Here is a 23287-nt window from a genome sequence, read left to right as displayed (position 1 = left end):
AAATGTAAACGATTAGTTTGCCATCAATGCCAAATCTTGTGCTGCATCCAAGAAGAGATTGTCCCATGTCTACTAACCCAGACACCCATGAGCGCACAACACCGCCTCATCAGTCCTCCAAAGCCCTGAGCATACAAGTGTAACTGTGCTTAGTTCTAACAGACAGGAACAGACAGGAAGTGCCTCTAGGTCTTCCTCGCAGGCAACATTAACACAAACTCCCAGTCATTTCCACTGGAGACACGTCATTAATTATCGGAGACATCATTTAACAGTGCCGTTTAGTGTCCCCGCTATAGAAGGCCCGTCCGATGAGGCTGCCTTTCTATTTAATGACATTACAAGAACCTGGACTTTCCAGATAAAACAATTAAGGCAATTGAGTCGTGCTTGGAAGAACAGCCGCAGCCTACGAGTTGAACTGTCTATTCAGCCAATTAGCAAAAGATGGAGGAGACGCTTGGCACTGATTACTGCTGAGTCACTTAGTGGATGCTAGGCCTTCTGTTCTAACCACAGGACTGCTACACAGCCCTGGATATGAGCAAAAGCTGACTGTCTAGTGTGCGATTTAGTGCGTATGTGCTACTACGTATGAAATCTTCTTTGTAGTCAAGATGATCATGTTATCAGGTAACCCCATGTATAGGCCTTCTGTATTTTTGGCATTGGAGCTGCACGCTATGTTGCGAGCGGCTCTTATGCTGATCTTTCATGATTAAAAACAATGATTAAAATTACAGAGCTGGGTTGTAGTTCAATTAGCTTTTGGCATTTGTTCAATAGGGAACCAAAAGAACAACAGGAAGATCTGTCATCAAACATGGACTGACAGAGGATCACTGCTGACCAGGTGTGAGTGCGTGTGATGAACATATACACACACACACACACACACACACACACACACAAGCGCCACGTGAATAGAGGTGGATGTCGGGAATCAACGTCGCTGAAGTGGGCATCTTTTAGTTTCTTGCAGGAGGGCAGATGTAGAGCTTTACTGCTTCAATTAACTCATCAACACTAACTGCTTTATTCTGCTCAAAATCACAGTCCTTTAAAATGATACATTTGCTTATATTTTGAAGAAATGAAAATACTGCTGTTAGGTGCAAACAATAAGAACTGCAGGAGCGGACAAGACTGGTCAAACTTTCCGCAGGAGCGGGAAGGAAGACCTGGTGAGAACTGAATTTGAAAAGAACAGTCCCACTCACAGTTCTACACGCGATCGGGGGTGGGGAGGAGTGGAAGTGAGCTTGCGTCTCTTTTTGACCAAGCAAACAGTATCTGGTCAGCCCTATGGTGATCTATTAACACGGACATACAGTGTGGAGAGTGGGTGAGGAATTTGTATTTGTATAGCTACAAAGTGAGTAGGTGTACAGAATAAAAAGGCTGCAGGGTGTAGGTACAGGGCAACAGAGTGCTGCTGTAATCAATATGTTTACTGGAAGACTTTTCAGCAATTTGAAAGAAGTCGCTCCAATTGCAGACTCCGAATGAACTGTTTATGTGCATCCTAAACTGGGCAGTCTGTAGACAGACAAACAATCTCGATTTATACACGTTACCCAAATCCAATCCAAAGTTATGGGCACGCAGAGGGTTTTACTGGCAATGTTTCCATTATTCAGATAGGATTCTCTATACGGTGTGCATGCATATTACAAAAATGTTGCAATGTTTTAAAACATAATGGACATGTGGTTTATTCTGTCTAAATTATAAGAGGATAAACTTTTTTATTTTTTAAGTCTAACAGTATATAGACATATTTCTTCCATGGTTTGGATGCCCTTAGAGGAAAGGGTCACTGAAAATCAATCTCAACCTAACTGAAGGCCTATGGCAGATAGTACCATCTCCGACGTCATCATCAAATCACCAACTGAGAGAATATCCTTCAGAAGTATGATGTTCGTTGCTCCTGTACAGTTCCAGTGGGCTGTAGAATCTATTCCAAGGTGCGTTTAAGCTTTTTAATTTTTCACCCGTCTGGAACGGCATTAATCATTTTAGCTGATTCTCATAGTAACAGTGCTCCTGAGAGCTTGGCTAAATAATTCATGTACTATATTACAGTAAGAGTAGATCACCACAAAACAATTAAACAATAGAAGAATCATTGGGAGAAGAAAAAATATATATCATTGGTTATACTATATACCAGTTAACACATGCTGTGTGTTGGTGAAATGAACTTCTTTTTAAAATGTTAATGAAACTTTAGGAATCGCTCGCTTCCATACTTTTGGCATGTAGTGCATGTATATGTACACACACATAATACATAGTGTAATTATTGGCTGCTAATGGTGTGTGTGTGTGTGTGTGTGTGTGTGTGTGTGTGTGTGTGTGTGTGTGTGTGTACCAAACACTTCTATGATATCAACCCACCTCCCACTCACTGGCACACTGAACCCTTTGGCAAGTGTTATGTGAGAAGAAAGGTACGTTTATACGAGAGAGAGAGAGAGAGACAGACTAACGTTATGAAAAGGAGAGTGTGTGTGCACGCACCAACAGGATGGGGATTAGCTGGGTGGGAGTGATTGATGGCTCTGTTCCAGCCACACTGTGTACCTCTGCATATCTAGATGAAGGCATGTGTGTAGATGAGAGCTCTTCTCACCCCTGCTCTCTCTCTACCCCTCGTTCTCTCTCTCTCTTTCTCTCTCAGGATAGTATGGTGGTTCCATAAACACCAGCAGACCAGAGCTTAACACACAAACACGATGCAGCATACACTGTAAACATACCCTCACACAGTCTTGACACACCGATGGCTCACGTTTAGTGGAAATGTAAGTCACTTTTAAGAATTGTGACACCAATCCAAAAAAAAAAAAAAAAAAAAAAAGTAGGAAGGAGACCCCCCCCCAAAAAAAACCCAACAAAACAAACAACGACAAAACAAAAAACAGTTGCTTTCTGTATCAAAAATGTTTACTGTTCAATTTTTCTTATCCTCTGCAACTGGAGATCAACCGTGAACCTATAAAGTAACTAGGAAAACCTCAAACACACAACAATGTTTGGGTGTGGTTGCTGGATTATAATATCAGTGTATTCATGATGACTGGACTGACTCGCACTCAGAGGCTAGCTGTTACACCGGCTACGATGACACAAACACCCTCTCAGTCTCTCAGTCTGTGTGTGCTTACGGACCTGCAGGTTTGGTGCAACATGTGTAACCGTGATCCCTGACGCACACAAGCACATGAGCAAACGCACATCTGTGCCGAGTGACGCTGCAGTCCATTGTGAAGTGACAAACCCTACACAGGGCGCTTTTGATGGGAGACACGAGCGCGGCGGCCATTTTTAGCTTCGCTCCAAACTGAACTGCTGAAAAACGTTTACTTTAAATGGCTCTTCAGAAACCTCATTTTTGAAAGCAACAGTCGATGGACACTTTGCACTGCTTTTACACGGAATGAAAAACTGGATGCGGTAAGCATAGTTCAAGTACAATAAGAAACGTGTTGGGTAAAATGAATACAACGGCTGCAAATCAGATGTAGATTTCATGATTGTAATCGTTACCGCAGGTGAAAGCCCACAGAGCGTGCATTTGTACTCACTTACCTCTGCAAATTTACTAAATCAGAGCAGAAGCTCCTCAATCAAACTGGTGGCGGCGTGGAGAAATGCTGGTTGCCTGTTCTATTTGCTCAGTATATTAGACTGCTATATTTGTTCTTGTTTACATAAGTGTCGGTGAGATGGGAATAAAACACTGGCTTCCGCTCCAAACGTCCGTTCAAGTCCCCATGAAATAAAAACTGTTTTGTGGCTTTTAGTATGAATATGTTAGCCTTAAGGTTATCTATAAGCTAGTGTGCTCCAAAACAATGACAACATTTGCCTTTAGAAGATTTACAGTGTCTCTACCACCTGTATGGATCAAATAGTCACAGCACTGTAAGTATACACGTATACACATGTGAGCACATACCGCACATCCTCTCAAAGGAAAAGCTGACCGTTCTTGATAACTTAAGGGGCTGGTGGACACACACACACACACACACCCCCTGATATCAAGCTTAACCCTGGCCTCAGTAACCAAAAGGAAACCTTTTGCCTTATGTATTTATTTATTTTTCAATAAAAACGTGCAGGTTTTGGAAAAAAAAAGGGGGGGGGGGGGGAGACAAGTCAAAAGTCAAACTATCAGATACTCTCATCTTTATAGGGACACATGGTCCCCACCAAGACAAACAGTTATTCACACACACACAGCTTATTTTGTATGTCGGTATAAGGATTCTTTCTTTCTCAGTCATTTCCATAGCTTTTTTTATAATAATAATAATAATAATAATAATAATAATAATAATAATAATAATATCATCATCATAACCCTTACTAAGCTTTGAGGTCAAGCATCAAGCCTCACTATTACACATCCTAAAACAGCCAAAAGGTGTTCAAGGCACATGGCCTCTCAGAAAACTGCTTGTACTTAGTACAAATACACACACACACATACATACATACACACACACATTATATATATATTATAATATAATATAATATATATATATATATATATATATATATATACACACACACACACATACACACACACATATATATATTATATATATATATATATAAATAAATAAAGGGACAAAGTTCATGTCTTAAACACATTCGTCTGGGCCACTTACGTATACAAAATTCCAAGTAATGTTGGTCTTATTTCTGTAAACAACCTGAAGCAGAGTTTCATTGGCTCTTAGATGTGAGTGGGAGGAACAACGACGTTGTGGGCTGGAATTCAGCAGAGAACATTTGGGGGGGGAAGATTGCACAGAAAACTAATTTAAGGCAGTAAACCAAACACAACAATCAAGATTTAAAAAGACCTGTTAAAAGTGCAAAGAGAGAATAAAGAGAACAACAAAAAAAAGGGTCATGTTGCAGATTAAACCTCAAAGTCCAAGGCTGAGTGTAATGAGAAACAGACAAGGTGTTTATGTTACAGGCGGCCAATAGTGTACACGCCCAAATATAATAACAAGCAGAGCTGCACAGGGCTCGTCCTCCTGCTCAGTGTTAAAGGAGTCACCAAAGAGCCTCAAACCCAAGTCTAATGAAGTCGGCTAATGATAAAGAAGACAGAGAGGGAGAAATGGAGAAAGACATGGAAGTCTCTGGTAACTTATCTTATAAAAGCATTGGTGAAATGTAATACTACAAAAAGATCAGATTTCCAGCTTATCGTTTAAAAAAAAAAAGACAAAACGGCTGAGACTGCACGTAGTCACGCACTGAATGTGAGAGACCAGTCCACACTTTTCCCTCAAAAGGAATTGTATGTCATTTCTAAGCAATGCCTGTCATACCCACTAAAGCAGGGAGCAGGCACAGGGCAGTGTCAGAGCTGTCAAACCAATCTGAAAAGGAGAAAACGGTAAAAAGTGGAGCATCACATTCAACCCTTTCTGTCAACACTTCTCCCGTTAGCACAGCCGAGCCTCACGCTGTTAGAGAAGTGTGAGAAATCAGAGTGCGAGGTTTCTGCTTAGATACTTTCCAGTGTACTAGCAGATGTGTGAGCTGAGAAGAGAAATACTGACCTGTGACAGGGGCCTCGATGTCCAGAAGGTTCTTCTCAGAGCGCAGGATGGCCGCTCCCTCACCAATGAGGCGCAGGGCGACGCTCTCGTCCACACGGCCCTCTTTGGTCAGATGAGCCTTGAGGACATCGACTTTGGGCTTTCCTTCGCTGTCAAACACCTCTTTCACGGTCAGCCTGTGGCTGGGGGGGAACGGGACAGCTGTAGAAAAAAAAAAAAAATTAAGAAAGAAAGAAAGACATTAAAATCACTGCAGGGCTTCACTGAGGACTGAAACTTTAATCTTATCCACAAAAGGCCATTTCACTGCAATCTAGCAGCAGTCACACCTCATTCCACTTCTTTAATCAACTGATCTAGGTTTGTAAATGACCATTAGGTGGCTCCTGTTTGGCTGGAATGAAAGTTGCAGGCACATCAGCTCTTTACAGTTAACGTCGAAGAATCATGAGCTAACGTGAAACAAAGGAAGGCAGTTTCCCTCACGTTATGTATGGTCGGATTTTATTTACAGTCTGATACTTCTGTTTATACTGATGCATTGAAAATCCCCAGAACAGTGGCTCTCTCAGATCATAAATCCCCTAGTGCATCAAGTGGATCATTTTTCTACTTTAACACTAAGCTCATCACCTAATTAACGGTGGGCAATATGGCAAAGAATATATCACAATACTTAAAACATCTTCATTTTATTTTTATATATATATATATATATATATATATATATATATATATATATATATATATATATATATATATATATATACACACATACATATATACACACACACACACATACACACACATATTATATATATATATATATATATATATATATATATATATATATATATATATATATATATATATATATATATAATTTGCTGTGGCTTTGCTAACAGTGCCACTAAATCCTGACAGTACTACAGCTATGCAAGTGAAAATAAATAAATAAATAAATGCCATGCTCTCTGGGTGGGAGGGATAGCATGTTCTCTCTTGCCTGTCAATCACAGTGACACTACCCCTGTGTGAGCTTATGTATGCAGAAGAAGGTGGATAACGCTTTCCTAGCAGTAGGTTAAACAGCATGAGCAGTAGGTTGAAAAATAGGGTCGACTGCCTTCACATATCTCAGATAGGGCAGAGGTGGCTGGTAGGTGGCCAAATCTAAATTAAGGAGAAAATGGGGAAACAAAATAGCAAAATCGATATATAAATTTGCAGTGGATCTGGACCCTCTTTTCTCAGCTTAAAAATGACTTGCTTTTCTCCCATACACAGTTCTATGTTCTTCATGCGGGTTTATCCTTTTTTAACAACTAATGCAGTCTTCACAGGTGAAACCTATGGATCAAACCAACAATAAACATTTATAGTTGGTAAATCAATATAACAGGGCACACCTGGACAGCAAGAAACACTGATCAGTCTCATGTTCCGATATTTTCGATAACTCATTCAAACAAAAGATGCCATGTTCTAAATTGTTTAACACATCTAGATATAAATATGAAGAAATGAAAGCTGAAATTCTGATCTATCGTCTCATTCATCTTTTGACGTCAAACCCAAATGCCTTCAACGTACAGCGAAAACAATAGAAATGGGCTTGCTGTTCCAATATGTTCAGAGGGGAAACCTGATGATAATGATTATATACTACACTTTATTACGAAGCACTAAACACAATATTGTGCAATGTTATTAAGAATAGGGTGCTGCAGGGATGAGGTAATTTTGTAAGCCAACCCGGAAGTATGCATCACCCTGGTTCCCTCGACAAAAATCCAATAAGATTTTTCCAGTGGCTTTTACATTATTTCAGAAAATAAGCTGTGTGACCAACAAAAGTTTATGATTCTTACACGTTTTGTTCATCAAGATAATCCTCACAAATGAACACCACTTTTATGAATTTTGAAGCCCAAATACAATCGCCAGAAGTAAAAAGCTAAAGTTTGGATATAAACGAACTACACCATCACCACCGCTAAGCTTCTGACAACTCCTTCAATCTTTATTTAAAAACTCTACAATTGGAAAATGCTATAAACCGGTAGATCTAGAAGTTGGAAAGTCTGAGTTGGAATAGTTAGTAAGAGTGCGAGTAAGAGTCTGAGTTGGGAAAGTTTGAGGTGGGAATAGTCCGAGTTGGGAATAGTCCGAGTTGGGAATAGTTTGAGGTGGGAAAGTTTGAGGCTGGAATATTCCGAGTTGGGAATAGCCCGAGTTGGGCATAGTTTGAGTTGGGAATAGTCTGAGGTGGGAAAGTCTGAGGTTGGAATAGTCCGAGTTGGGAAAGTTTGAGGTGGGAATAGTCCGAGTTGGGAATAGTCCGAGGTGGGAAAGTTTGAGGTGGGAATAGTTTGAGGTGGGAATAGTTTGAGGTGGGAATAGTTTGGGGTGGGAATAGTTTGAGGTGGGAATAGTTTGAGGTTGGAATAGTCTGAGTTGGTATAGTCCAAGTTAGAATAGTTTGCTAAAGAGTATAAATACAAATAGGTGTGATGACGTTTACTGTAGATGTTTAATGTCCCTGACGACCAGTGTTGTCCCATTTATCCATTTGTTAACAACCGTCTTTTTCAAAAACCAGGAGTGGGGTATTACTGATGTGTTTTATACCATAGAAACAAACATGAAAATATCTTGATCTTGCGTTAAACACACACCTTATTTCAGACATTTAACCAAAAAACCCTTCAAAAACCCTGATGCATATTTTTCTTGTTACTGCTAGCTAGCCTACTTTCCCATCCAAGGCAGTTACACGTTAAAGAATGGTACACTGGAAATGATTACCAAAATAATCAAAATATAAGAACCTGTAAATACATAAACATTACTATTCTAAACTTTACTTTTCATGTTCCTGCATTTTCCTGAAGTATCCAGCACGTGTAAGGTAAAACAGAAGTACGTATACACTGCATTGCGGAAAGGCGGAAGTTTTCTGAAGCCATCGTGAAAAAGGAACTATTAGCAAAACTAAACAGTAATTGTCTCTCTACTCTGGTCTCTCGCTCACACATGACTTCTTCAGTTTATCTAATGACTCTATGGATATTGAAGTTGCAGCCAATTAAATTGCAATGAAAAACCAAAGGGGGGAAATATATTAACACATTACTGCAAATCACTTGGAGCAGAATATTTAATGCAACATCTAAATTTGGACTTAATTATTTAACGTTGGTTTGTGATTGCTATCTGTGGATGGTTGTTTGCTGAACGGAATACGGGGTCTCTCTCAATCCTGCATAATGAGATGTATCCAATTTCCACCATGCAGCTTTACTAACTAGTGAGACTTAAATAAAATCACACTCATACAAGTTGGACACAGTTAATATTCATAACGATCAGCAAATCGATTTTGGGTTACTAACTTCCATCGCCAGTGCACTAGTGTTCAAGTAGGCCATGTGATGCTTCACGTTAAAAGAGAGAACATTTTCAGTACTAAACACTATAATTCCTGTATCTTGTGGCATCACATGTCATGAGGACTCAGATTGTGCACAAGACCAACCATTATGCCTTGCGATTTATTATCTGATGATCAGAATAATGCAGGATACAAAGAAAGGCATAGCATGATTAAACATGTAGAACCTGCAGAACTTTTACAACACCGGCATTACACCGTGTACATCTGAGCTTTTGAAACGACACAAATTTGACGAGACCAACTATCCGAGTAGGAATACTGAGAACTGATCACTACACGGCACACATTTGAAAGCTGACCTCAGTGCCTCTGTCCATCACAAAGGAGTTGCGACATGAACCGGCTCCCTTAAGCCTGGTTTATATTTTGTCGGAAAAGAAATAAACTGAGGAAAGCCCAGAGCTTTCACAGTCTTTGAGAACAGTGAGAGAACCTTAGCTAAGCTGTCCCTCAAGCAAGAGGGCAGGCAGTAAACTTCAACGTGTGATATGTGAAAGCACATGATTTACTGTTGTTCGTGAACATAAAATGGCTGCATTTTGACTGAAATTGGAATGTAGCTGTTTTTACTGCAACCACATCGCACTGGATAATGGAAAACATTTATTTAAAAGTGTGATTTGAAGCTTCGCTCATAGCTGGATTACAGTGAAGTATGACTCTCTTCCAACTTCCATATTACGATTTAAACATTAATGGGCAGCATAATTTTGAAGAAATGACTCTTCCTAAACACCGATTTTGTAAGAATCGGTTCCACTGTGCTGTCTCGAAAGAGAGAAGTGGCTCCAAATGACCAACATGTTCAAATGTTTTAAATCAACAATTAGTGAAGATTGTTGTTTCGTACTGTATGTTTATCCACTGAGAAAATAAAATGAATCTGTTTGACATAAAAGGAACAATGCCTCCACCTTGCTTGGGGAAATGCACTGAGATGCTTTTGGAGTCCGTGTCGGTCTCCAAATGTCTACACCAACCAATCACAGTGGAGGTGGGTGGGTTGTAAGAGATCCACTTGATCTAACTTCCTTTCAAAAACAGTCTTTGCAAGCCTGTTTGGATGGATGTACCTTCACTGGAAAGAACATTGTCAATGTAACTGAACTACAATTTATTTATTTATTTATTTTTTAAAGCTAGACATTAGTATGTAAAGCCATCTTAATACATCTACTTCATTCTATAAGTCTGAAACCTTTTGGTGTCCATTAAAGATGAAGAGGATCCAGCACGAGTATGATAAATGACCTACAGGAACTTTATCACTAGCTACACAAGAGATCTGTAAACGATAAACGCAGTGAATCAGTGAAAAGTAACATTAATGGAGAGGTGATGGGGAAAGATCCGAGTTCAGACATTTGGTTAATTAGCTAATCTCACACGGAAGATTAAGCTTTAACTGAAGTGCAGGTCTGCTGCAAAGAATTACCAAACAGAACCATGTCACAATTAATGGCACCCCTGATTTTAGTACTTTGTGCATTAGTCTTCTCCTAGAATTCTTTATGGGGTTGGAGAATATAGAGCAAGGAATCTGAGACTCCTCAGTACCATATCTCTCCAGGTTCCTCTCGTGTACTCTCTTGTGAACGCTCTTCCAGTCGGGTTTAGGTCAGGGGACTGGGAGAGTCATGTCAAAATCTTGATTCTGTGGTCATTTTTGTTTGGGATCATTGTAGTGCTGGAAGATTACACCTCAACCCTGTTAAAGCTATTTGGTGGAAGCAGCCAGATTTTTCATTTGATCTCCTGGCCATGCATCCAAATAAGGTTCCCAATTTTTTTTTCTTTGGCAATTTTAAAAAAAAACAAACAAAACAAAAAAAAACAAAACAAAAAAACTTCACATCACCACAGATCCTTCACCATATTTAAGAGTTGGGGTTGGATTCTCTTCGGTCTAGCTTCAATCTTTTTACACCAACCTTACCCTGAGTGTTGCCAAAAGCTCTATTTTTGTCTCATCTGAGCATCGAACCCGGTTCCAGTCAAAGTTCCAGTAACATTTAGCAAACTCCAAGTTTGTGGTTAGATGAAAGAACATTTGGCATGCCTTCCAAAAAGTTTGTTGGTATGGAGGTGGTGTCTAATTGTAGATTTAGACAACTCGTGACCCCAACATGCTGCCATCTTCTGCAAATCTCCAACCATGATCAGATAACCATCGTCCTCATTGTACATGGGGGCAAAATACACTTGTGTTCTCTTCCAGATGGCTTCATAACACATCCGCCACACCTCTGTTTGTTTTAAATCTCTTCACTTTTGTCTTCACACTGGATTGGCATTTTCCTTGATAGAGGTTAACACACTTTCATTTGTGCATTCTCTTATCATTCTCATCTTGATGAATGAATTTGGCCTCTGTTTCACCTCGTGATTTAAGCTGCATTCACGCCATGTCACGAGTTACAACTTGTAAACTAGGAGATTTCTGAAAACTCCCACTTGTACCAGCGAACCACTGCAACATCCTGCAGAAACGCTCAAATTGGCAGTGGCTTCAACAGTAAAAAGTAGTTATCTCGTAATATTTCTGTGTAATAATTTGTATAATTGCATATTATTAATGTCTTAATAATGTGAGCTTAATCTGAAAATAAACAAAATACATACAACACAGTTTAAAGTAATTTTGCAGTTGTCAAAATCATCATCTCACACAGATTCATTTAATTCCGAGGACATGAACAGCTCGGAGTAGAACATCCGAGTTGACATCTAGTAATTACAGTAATTCCGACATATGCCTTATACCCTAGTGAAACAAGAAGTCACTGATGATGCTTAATATTTCCTAATCTCTCAGGTGGAAAAAAAACAGTAACATTTCTAGGGATGCTAATAATGGTGACACATGAGGTTCTATTTTAATGATAATATTGTGATAAGAAGTCACTTCAATTCACGGTTAGAGTTCTCTCGTATTTCCAGTGTGAGATTAAGCTAATTAACCACAAAGACATTTTTTCATAACAAAGCTGTTTATCCTCCAATTTTTTAAACCTATATTTACAGAGGCTGCCGTTAATTCTGGAACAGACTGTATAAACACAGGGTTTTCGTGAAGCCGACATTTAACAAGTGTTCCACACGCACGTTCCAAACCAGTGCTGGCTTGGACAGAGTCATGAATAAGTGACCTTTTCTGCCCTGTTCTCACGCTCAAACCACTTCTTAACACTTCCAAAAAAAAAAAAAAAAAGAAGAAGAAAAAGAGGATATGGAAAATATGACCACTCTTTCCTATAAGGTAACTTCAGAACGAAGGGAAAATTAGTTCAGTGCAATAACACTCTGCATAAGCAAAGGCCATTATTATTGTAAATTTCTCCAACTTGCATGAAAGCAAACAAATACAACTTTGATTTGGGATTTAAATATTTTACACAGATAAACTAAAAAAGCCGAGCCAGGCTTCCACCAGCAAAGTTTTAAATACATATATGTACACACACACACACACACACACACACACACATTATATATATATATAAAAATATATATAAATATATATAAAGGTCAAGCTGGTCTTACTGAAAGCGGTCTGAAAAGCCGTCTGCCTCATTATCACTTCTCAGCGACCGTGAGATCTTCCTACACTCTTTTCACATGAATATTTATACTGAACAATTCAGGTGGAAATTCAGGTAGCCCCCATAAACAACAGCTTCACACACTGAAACACATCTTCTCACACATCTGTGAAGTTGAGAAAATCTTAGCAAGGTCTTGAAAAAGAAACCTTTTAAAAGCTACTCATTAAACCTTTTTTTTTTTGCGATTTCTAATAGTAGCATTGTTGAGACATCTGTATACTATTGTGAAGCTTTACATTTATATTTAACCAAGAAGTGTTTCTTTTTTCCCTTCAAAAAATGAATGAATGATGATATTGTTATTAAATCTTTGCAGTGCACTGGATAATTAACATTTGGGACAGGATTGGTACAGCGCTTTTAACAATGGACATTGTCTCAAAGCAGCTTTACAGAAAAATATAAACACATGATATAGATTTTAAATGTGTGAATGTATCCCTATTGAGTAAGCCGTTGGCGACAATGGCAAGGAAAAACTCCCCAAGATGATATGAGGAAGAAACCTTGAGAGGACCCAGACTTAGAAGGGAACCCATCCTCATCTGGGTAACAACAGATAGTGTGAAAGTAAAAGAAAGTTCATTATGGTTTTAACACGAAGTCTATAAGTTTATCTTTTGAATGGCATTAACATTTGAACATGGTGGATTACGCCGCACAAGAACATGCGTTGTGGGTTTCAGACGCCTCTGCACTTGAGAGGGACTAATAAGCACGCTTGTGTTTTAGTGATGTGTATTGTGGACTGTGCAGTATAAAACACACAAGGCAGCAGCTCTCCATTAAACTCCCCTCCGCGCTGGTTTCGCTGTTACATAAACGAAAACGGTTTCTATAGATGAGCAAACATTAACCAGCCCTAAATCCAAACTCAGCTGCTGTTTCTCATTAGTCACAGGTGTTTTTTTCCCAAGGAGCTTTGCTGAAATGATTATGGTTTCTGCTAAGAACACTGGTAGAAATAAAAATGAAACAAAACAAACATGCTAGCTAAAAAATTACAGCTAAAAAAGTCAATAAAATAGATTTATATTTTTTTAAATAAATAAGTAAATAAGTATTTTCTAATAAAATCAGAAAATAACATTTTGAAAAATATAAAATCATCATACAGGGCATCCCTCATGACCGTTCTAAATGTTCTCCCCCATAAAAAGAATGTGTATGAAACCCTTTTTTCAAGGTCGATTTCCTCTAAACAGAGGATCCAGGACACAGGTCTTTTTCTGCAGAACTCGCAGCTAGATGCTTGGACTCAATGAATAAAATGCAAGCGTGCAGCGTTTGTCACGCTGACTCGAACTCCTCCGCTTCTCGGACCCTGTTCCACGCAGACAACTTTGTCTCGTTTTAGTTCTTTCCACTTCGACTGTCCAAAGCAGTTTCCTGCTAAGGAAGCCACATCAAAGCTCCCGCTCACTTGTTAAAAAAACAACAAAAAACAAAAAAACAAAAACACGTTTGTAAACCGTTCACTGACCGTTCCCGGCTGCCGTGACCAAACGGCTTTCAAGACATCCCCTATAAACGCTAAACACTGTGTAGCGTCAGAGCATTTATCCTAGCTACTTAACCAAAGGGAAAATAACGCCTGGTAACGTGTTTTGTGAGAACACAGCAGGCAATAATACACTCAGCAATTTGTCTTCGGCGATGGGACACAAAGTGTTTTGACATTTGAAGCAGCCTTTCCAGCGGCATATATGGAAAAGTCAATGAGGCAGCTCGAGCAGAGCTGGAGCAGCAGGAGAGCAGATGAAAAATCTGCATAACGAGAGACATTTAAAGGGAAAACGCAGCACCGCCTCCGTCCCATATCAGCCAATTACCATGCATAATGCAAGCATGTCTTGTTTCCAGCTCAGCAGGACAATCACAGGCTCATGCATAATTCCACGCACCCCCTGGGACCACAACTAATTTCTCCAGCTGATAAGGAATGGGATATAATAATGCTCTGGTTCTGCCAAACACTATCGGTCACGGCTCAGGTCAGAAGTTCTGATCGAGTCGTGGAATAAATCATTTTCCATCAGGCACAGAAAGCACGCTGGATTTCACTGGTGATCGTGTTGCTGGAACACATTTCAGAGTGCATTTTATACACATGAGCTCATTAACTCATCTAAATGAATTACACAAATGTATTTGGACCTCTAGAAATCTGCTCTCTTCAACAAACAAGTATTATGTTTCCTGACCACAGGCCAAAAGGGCTAACTTTTGGAAGCATTATGATAGTAATGTTTGGTTCTACATCAAAATATTCTTTAACCCGGACCTCAACTGCTTCCTTGAAATTGGAAAGAATAAGGGACATGTCAGGATCACATTCTGTGGCACTCACTTTACAGTGCTGCTTGGAACTCAATTACCGCACAGCCTTCCTTTAATGTTTCTGAAGAGGTTACGTTTCCCTCGAGACCCCTACCTCATCTGAAAGATCCATCAACTGCCATGTGTGTGTGTGTGTGTCTCTCTGTGTGTGTGCCTGATGGCAGAGTGTGTGCCTGGTTAAAGAGTCGCAGACCCGTTCACGCCGTTTTCTCAACACGGCTCGTGTCAGAGGGGCATGAACTGAGCTCAGTGCGTGAAGTCTTGCTTAACAATATTATAAAACAGGCCTGCCAGAATCTACTGAAAAAGCGGCATTTGGCCAAAAGTAGCTAAAATACAGAACGAGTGCATTATTATTATTATTTTTCTTTTTCTATTACTGAATCGAGTTTGACTGGCTTCAGGTTTGCTTTCTTAAAAAATAATAATAATAAAATAAGGAAAAATTTCCTGGGCATCATTTGATGAATATTTGATGACGTGAAATTTTAATTGAGGAATTCTTTGAATAATAATCGAGTAGTCGAATACAACAGAGTAATAATGACAGCCATAATAACCACCTCCATGCTTCTGGGAATGCCTTCCAGTAGATTTTGGAGCGTGGCTGTGGGGATTTGCCCATTTGGCCACAAGAGCATTAGGGAGGTCACCCACTGATGTCAGGTGAGGAGGCCTGGGTCCTGTAGTTCCAGTGAAAAAGGAACTCTTAATGCTACAGCATACAAATTAGCTAACAAATTTGTGTCAGCAGTTTGGGGAAGAACCACATATGGCTGTGATAGTCAGGTGTCCACATACATTGGGCCATACAGTGTAGACAGAGTGTCAACTCCCAGGATGTTTTGGGAGACTCTATACTTCATGAGCAGTTTCCTTCTCTTGACATATTTATCAAAATATCAACTGTCTGTTTTTAGGGAGAGACTGTATGTATAAGGACCCTTCCTTATGCCAACATTTACTGTGTGCGCGCGTTCACCATATGTGCATGTCCAAAGTAAATATTACTGATGCTACAGTTTATATGAGCAGACTGGTATAACTTTCGAATGAGCTTCATTTATCAGACTGGATACAAATAAATTGAATACACATGCATGAATACACATCAAAAGTGTTTGTGTAAATTTAAGGATAAAGACATCCATTTATAATCATATGATTATGATGGGGATTAAATCATATAACTGGCATAAGTTACTGCAAATTCGTTCATCAGGTTATGCTAAAGGTTTTAAAAATAGTTTTGGTTTTAAATTTGTTTGTTTATGCCAACTACACCCATAAATACAATCATGGACTGAAAAAAACAAAACATGGATATAAGACAAGACTTTTCAACCATATGAAGCAAAACTGTTCTGTCTTTTCCATTAAACACAAAGTTGACGGTAATGGTTTTTAGCAGCGGCTCATAAACAGACACTTCACCTTTGGGATTTTTCGACGTGCAGCTGTCAATCATACCTCCTCGTAAGAGTTAGTGTTCTCAGCACGTCAAACACGAGCCAGCATTCTAACTGATGTGGCCGTTTATCAGCACGAGAATCGGCTACTACAGGAACATATGGACTAATTAGTGAGATAGGAATCGAATAAAGTGTATGTAGTGATTCTGGTTGTGATGTAAGGTTGCCTGTGGTCTGTTGTGGAGCAATATAGCTGTGCGCAGCATCTCTGTGGTGTCACTGAAAATGCTGAGGTGGTACAAACTGCTCCGAGCCCCTGGGGGCTGCTGAGAGTGAGACAGTATTGGTCTGGCACTGCTAAGCCAGAGAGCAGCACTTTCACCCTGCCACCCACTCGATTTCAGTATCTCAGAAGGAGCAGGTGAGAGAGAGAGAGAGAGAGAGAGAGAGAGAGAGAGAGCAAAAGAGAGAGAGAGAAAGAGAGAGAGATAAAGAGAGAAAGAGCAAAAGAGAGAGAGAGAGAGAGAGAGAAAGAGAGAGAGAAAGAGCAAGAGAGAGAGAGAAAGAGAGAGAGAGAAAAAGAGAGAGAGAGAAAGAAAGAGAGAGAGAGGGAGAGAGAGTGTGCAGTGAAATGGATGGTATTACTCTAAAAATCATATACAATACCACTCAGACACGCTGATCAATGTCCTGGCTGATACGAGAAAGAGATGAGAGAGAAAGAAAGAAAGAAAGAAAGAAAAGAAAAGAAAAGCAGCCACTTATCTTCCACTGCCCACAAACACTTAGCACCCCTGCAATTCCAACCCCGGCATACTTAAGTGCATCGTGCTGATGGAAGGAGCAGAAAAAAGTTGAAAAGGAAGACAAAGAAACTCCCACGTATAACCATATACTGTATGACTAAAATGTTAATAATGACTTTGTACATGCAGAAAAAGAACGGATCCTTTAAGACTTCCCTTCTGATCTGCTCACTAAAACCCCTGATGAGCCTGTAAACCACAGCACCATAAGAAAAATGAAAGGAACGCAGTTAGCTCATTACTTATAAAAGTGGATTCGGTCATATCTGAAATAAAACCTTAAAACATGAGCATCATTTTGCAGTCCTATTAACAGTTCCCTACACAATAATCTGCTAATCGGATTATAATCTTTATTAATTCGATTATTATCTAGCAGTTATCTACAGTTGTATGTAACTTCACTAGACCAAACACAAATCCAATTCACCAGATGGCAAAGCTTAAGAAAGTAAGGATGTAAACTTCACTGAAGGAAGACAGAACGCTGGAGGTGACTGCTGTGCATTTGCTCGCGTTTGTGGTTACTTTCACTTTGCGCAGAACTTCATCTAGGTGAATGTATAAGGTGAAGGTGCAGGGCAGAACGTTCTGTTGATCATTTACATCTTGTCCACCAGCATATACTCGAGTCCCTGGGCTAAAACTGTGGGGGGGTTTTCCCTCTCTTCCTGCTAGGTTTTTCTGGTTGGTACTGAAACTGTAATTCTGCAGGATTGTTTTCTGAACATAGCACCTTGTTTTTTCACTAGTTTTACAAAGTTTCCAGACTAGGGCTGGGCGATATATCAATATAATATCGATATTGTGATAAATGTAAATTACGCGATACCAACGATATCTCAGAAAAGTGCATGGTGCTGTATATTTTCCATCTTTAATCATTACAAATTCAATGGTACTGAATGGATGAGGTTGATTTAACAATTTTTTTTTAATTAATCTGTGTCTTTGTAGGCATTAAAGAAAAGTGTCAAACTCAGTTTAACAGTTTTTTATTTTTTTTGGTTATTTTACCACTGTTTTGCAAACAAACAGTTAGTTAGCTAAATTATATATCGTGATACGCATCGTGTATCGTAGAAATCGTAGTTGTCCTCAACTATCGTGATGTGATACTTTTGTCATATCGCCCAGCCCTATTCCAGACTGGCAAACGATTTCTCTACAGCAACTTGCAGTGAGATCGCCATTATTCATTCATCTGTAGTGCAGGCAAGTAGGATGCAAACTTAAGTGGGCAGAACCTGATTCATTTCAGTCACTCGGATGGATGCAAATGCTTTTATACGCTCAAGCTGAGTTCATGAGAAATACCAGCCTCTTAAGCCTAAAGGCTTTTTAAAAAAAAAAAAGTGTGTGCGCAAGATTCCACATTTTTGAAAGCAAATTGCTGTGTGTAGAAAAGAACACCCTTAGGCTGTTTGAATGATTGATTATGAAAAGCAAAGCCACAGATCTCGAAATACATGTCACAATAAGGGTGACTGAAGAGTAAACAGTGTTTTAAGTCTTGAGAATGTGTCAAACAGGTCAGAGAATTTTGATTAAAAAACAAAACAAAACAAAATATAGCTGCAAGCAGCAATGGCGGATTCCTCCTCAAGATTGCGGACCATTTAAAAATTGACATGGTAGAGAAATGTATCCCACAAGTACAGCATTTCAACTCATTTGGATCAAGTGCAGATTTGAAATTCATCTTTGTAGTTTTCCACAAATGATCATGGTAGAAAAAAAAATTAAAATAAAAAATCAATAATGCAGACATTATGGGTTCCTGAGACTTTTTGTTCCCCATGAGCAACAAGGCATGCATACTAACTTTCAGACATTTTGGACTGACGGAGTAGAAATGCCATCATTTTGAATGTGTCAACTTTGAGGCATGGCCTGTAGCGCCCCCTATACACTATTTAGAGAAGTGTAAGTCTAGTCTCTAGATTTAGTGTGCCGCAGTAGAACAAAACTGACGAAACTGACCAAGCGTCATGGTTCTGGTGAAGAAGACATACAGATTCTGTTTCAGCCACAGAATGTCTGCCTAATAGACACCCTTGCCAGAAAGCCATGGGTGCGGGTGCGTGTGCGTGGCCCCAAAGGGCCTGAGCAGTCAGTGAGTATTTTTGGAGCATTTGCAGACCGTGGAGGAAAGGAGATATCCACTGGCGAAGTGCACTAGCATTTAGCCAAGCACGCATATTTCAGATATTCACAATAAATCTATTTTTCAGCTTACATTCACCCATTTCTCATATTTGTTACTCAACATTGTCAAGAGTCTTCATATGAACTGGTGACTGAATCAGAGTATCCGTTTTATGACTAGCAGATGTGCAAGGAATTATTTTGGTGCTAGCGATAAATTATTGTTCCTTTTAATGTCATTGTTTTTGGAGACATGAAGTCGCCATCGCACATGGTAACATACTGTAGCGTCCTCTTTGTGTGTGGCACAGGTGAAGTCCATAAGGTAATGTTCCATTGATTTATGGACACAGAAAATGTGTGTAAGGTCACCAATGTGTAAATAGTTCGGCCAATTTTTATTTAATTCCTTACTGCTTATCACCATATAGAAAGACATGTACCCACACATATGTATAACAGTCCAAAGCAAACAAACCTACGGTTCATGAGGAGAAGATTTTTGCAGTTTTGGACAAATTTTCAATGTACTGGAAAATCTATCATGGTAGACGTTATGGGTCCCAATGGCTTCTTTGTTACCCATGAGAAATAAGGCATGTATACCAATTTTCAGACATTTTGGACTTATGGGGGTGAAGGGAAAATCACGTAGGGTTTGGGGCGTGACCTGTATGGCCTCATGTGGGCCATTTTTGGTGTGGGAGTTACATGTTCCCTGTAGTGTCAATGTGCCAATAGGTTGTAGTGTCAAACTGACCAATAGGTGGCACGGTCAAAAAAAATTGTGTGGTGTGGTCAGAGTGGGGTGTCAATACCACACACAAAGTTTGGTGTGAATATGCCAAAGTGTTGCAGAGCCTCAGATTCAGTTTGGCATCATGACACATTTGTTGAGGTGTTAAATGAGAATGGTTTGGTCTATTAAAAAGCTTTTTATAACTTTTGGCTGGCATGGTCTGAAGATGATCTGAATCGAATTTTGTGAAAATCGGGCCGACAGTCTAGGAGGAGTTTGAAAAAGTAGGTTTTTCAGAAAAGTCAAAATTGTGGACACGAATTTTAGCCTTCTATGGCATAATTGGTATCATTGTTCTCTGTATGACCCAGGGAATCTGTCAAGACCAATCTCATGACAATGCACAAAAGTATTCAAAAGCTATTAGCATTATTATTAAAAAATGGCATTAAAATTGTTGAGCCATGGTCCTGATGACACCTACCAATTTTTGTAACAATGAACTAAGTCGTTCATAAAATACAGCATTTAGAGCTAAATTCAAAATGGATGACCACCAAAATAACTGACATTCAAAAATGTAATATAAAAAATAGTTATTCCTACTGAATCTGTAGAGACCAGTTTCATGATTTTAGGACAAACCATTCATAAGTCATAAGCAAAAATGTGCTTTATTCATCTCTCATGACCGGTAGGTGGCGCTGTTCTGAAACTGTACACGTACCCACAAGTCATGATGGCTAGGACATACATTATAATTTTGGTGCGAATACGCTGAAGCGTTTCAAAATAAAGCCTCGCGTCCATTTTGGCGTGCTCGCTGTCAGATTCGTTTACGCGTTGCTTGAGAACGGTTTGGTCTGTCAAAAAGCTTTTGATAACTTTTGCCAGCATAGGCTGAAGATGATCTGATTCGATTTTAGTGAAAATCAGAGCAACGGCCTAGGAGGAGTTCGAAAAAGTAGGTTTTTCAGAAAATTCATAATGGCAGAAAATCTGGTCAGGAAACCACTCGAATCGTCTTGAGCCAAGGAATCAAAAGGGAAAAAAAAAAGTTTCTAGCCCTTATGGCTCCAAAGTTATTATCATATACATGAGTGCAATGTTGGACAGTTGGTGACGCTAGAGGTTGAGGCCAGACTGTCCTCTATCTGTGTGTCAAATTTCATAACTTTCCCACAAGCGGTTCTATGGGCTGCTATAGACTCAAGAGAAGGAGAAGGAGAAGAAGAAGAAGAAGAAGAAGAAGAAGAAGAAGAAGAATAGGAAATCTAACGGATACAATTGGTGACTACGCACCTTTGTTGCTTGGCCCCTAATAAGAAAACTACCAATAACAATAGGTTTCTTCCTGACTGAAGACCCATAGATCTAAATTCATTTTCCGTTTAAACTGCACGACACTTAGTTCATAAAACTAGTTTTGTTGCAGAAAATGTTACGAAATGCATTCAAATTTGACCAACCCACTCAGACTTTCATAAATTCGCAGGATAACCCTCACTTATTTAGAACCTTCCTTCCTTCCTCCTGGGAATTCTGTCAAAGTGCATGCAATATTAATAATATACAAGGAGATTAGGCAAGCATGTGAGACTGAGATTGCAGTGAACAGTTTTCATTTAGCAGCCGTTCAAATGAAAGAAAAGCCAGTGCACAAATAAGCAGTAATCCTCCTTTAAACTCCAGTCTACCCATAAATGCCATCTGAATACAATTTACTCCTCTTAACTTACTATTTACTTTCTCCCCTAGTTTCATATGTTGAACAGGGCTGCAGCAATTAGTCAACAATAACCGGGTATGAAAATTCATCGACCGAGATTTCAATAGTCAATGATATGCTTACTTAATCAACATCTTTCTGATGTCATTATTTCCATATTGATTCCAATTAGTTACTGTAACTGGAACAAAGAATAACCATTAGATTAATCGATTATCCAAACAAATAAATACATACATACATATCGATATACAGTAGAACAATAGCTTGTTGCTGCCCAAATCTAGTTTTGGCTTGCATTATTTTAAATGTTTTAGTTTTATACAGCATATATACTACCTCAGAAGACATCATCTGACTCAGTAAAAAGATCAAATTGGAAATCAATATTAAAACACGTCCAGCTTCATACGTTTGAAATCTGAAAACTTCTGAAATGCTTGGGGCATAGAGTGGGTCATGGAAACAAAACGTTTTTGTCTACTTGTTTTCTTGAGATTACACTGTGCGTATTTCAGTTTTACACTTCTAAAACACAAATCGGTGTTTTAGAGCTTCTTATACAAGTCTCTTGACATTGAGGACCGAAAAAAGCCAGAATATATATATATATATATATATATATATATATATATATATATATATATATATATATATATATATATATATAAATGACAGAACTTTGTTTTGTAGATGATGTTGATGACTCAGTGTGTACTTGTCCAACATGTGCTCTAGCATGTATTTGTCCGACCCCCATTGTGCAGCTTCCCACACGTTAAATCCAATTCCAAACAATCCACTGAATTGAAAACATGGCTGGATTTTATACGTGTGTGTGTCTGCATTCATATGAACTCTCATTAAATGTATTTAGCTGTTTCAGTGAGCTATAGCCTAGGCTCCTCCCCAGAGGTGTACCATATCTTAAACATTACTGGCTGCTGTGGAAATCAGTCAAGGTCTTTGACACCCTCACTTCCTGTTTTAAAAGGAAGTACACTATATGACCAAAGCTATGTGGACACCCGACCTTCACACACATACCTGGCTCGTCCCTAAACTGCTGCCATAACGTTTAACTAAAGCACATAATTGTATAGAATGTCTTTGCAAACATGTCCGAGCATGACGATGCCCCTGTGCACAAAGCGAGCTCCGTGAAGACATGGTTTGCCATGGTTGGAGTGGAAGAATTCGAGTGTCCTGCATAGAGCCCTGACCTCAAAAACCTTTGGGATGAACAGGAACACCGAGTGCACCCCAGACCTCACTAATGCTCTTGTGGATGAATGAGCACAAATCCCCACAGCCATGCTCCAGAATCTAGTGGAAAGCCTTCCCAGAAGAGTGGCGCTTATTATAACAGCAAAAGGGGACTACATCTGGAATAGGATGTTCAACAAGCACATACGGGTGTGATTGGTCAGGTGTCCACAAACTTACAAGTGTAC

General features: G+C 39.3%; 1 protein-coding gene across 2 annotated transcripts in view; it reads right to left on the bottom strand.

The window, feature by feature from the left end:
* Nucleotides 1–23287, bottom strand: part of LOC128609962 (protein phosphatase 3 catalytic subunit alpha) — a 100827-nt gene that overhangs the window by 38609 nt on the left and 38931 nt on the right. For both annotated transcript variants that reach the window (XM_053628921.1, XM_053628922.1), the window contains exon 2: nt 5598–5798. In XM_053628921.1, the coding sequence (XP_053484896.1) occupies nt 5598–5798 (201 nt within the window). The remainder of the gene's footprint in view (nt 1–5597; nt 5799–23287) is intronic.

Source organism: Ictalurus furcatus, chromosome 7 (genome assembly GCF_023375685.1).
Source record: "Ictalurus furcatus strain D&B chromosome 7, Billie_1.0, whole genome shotgun sequence".
Classification (NCBI taxonomy): domain Eukaryota; kingdom Metazoa; phylum Chordata; class Actinopteri; order Siluriformes; family Ictaluridae; genus Ictalurus; species Ictalurus furcatus.
This window is presented reverse-complemented; position numbering and strand designations above follow the sequence as displayed.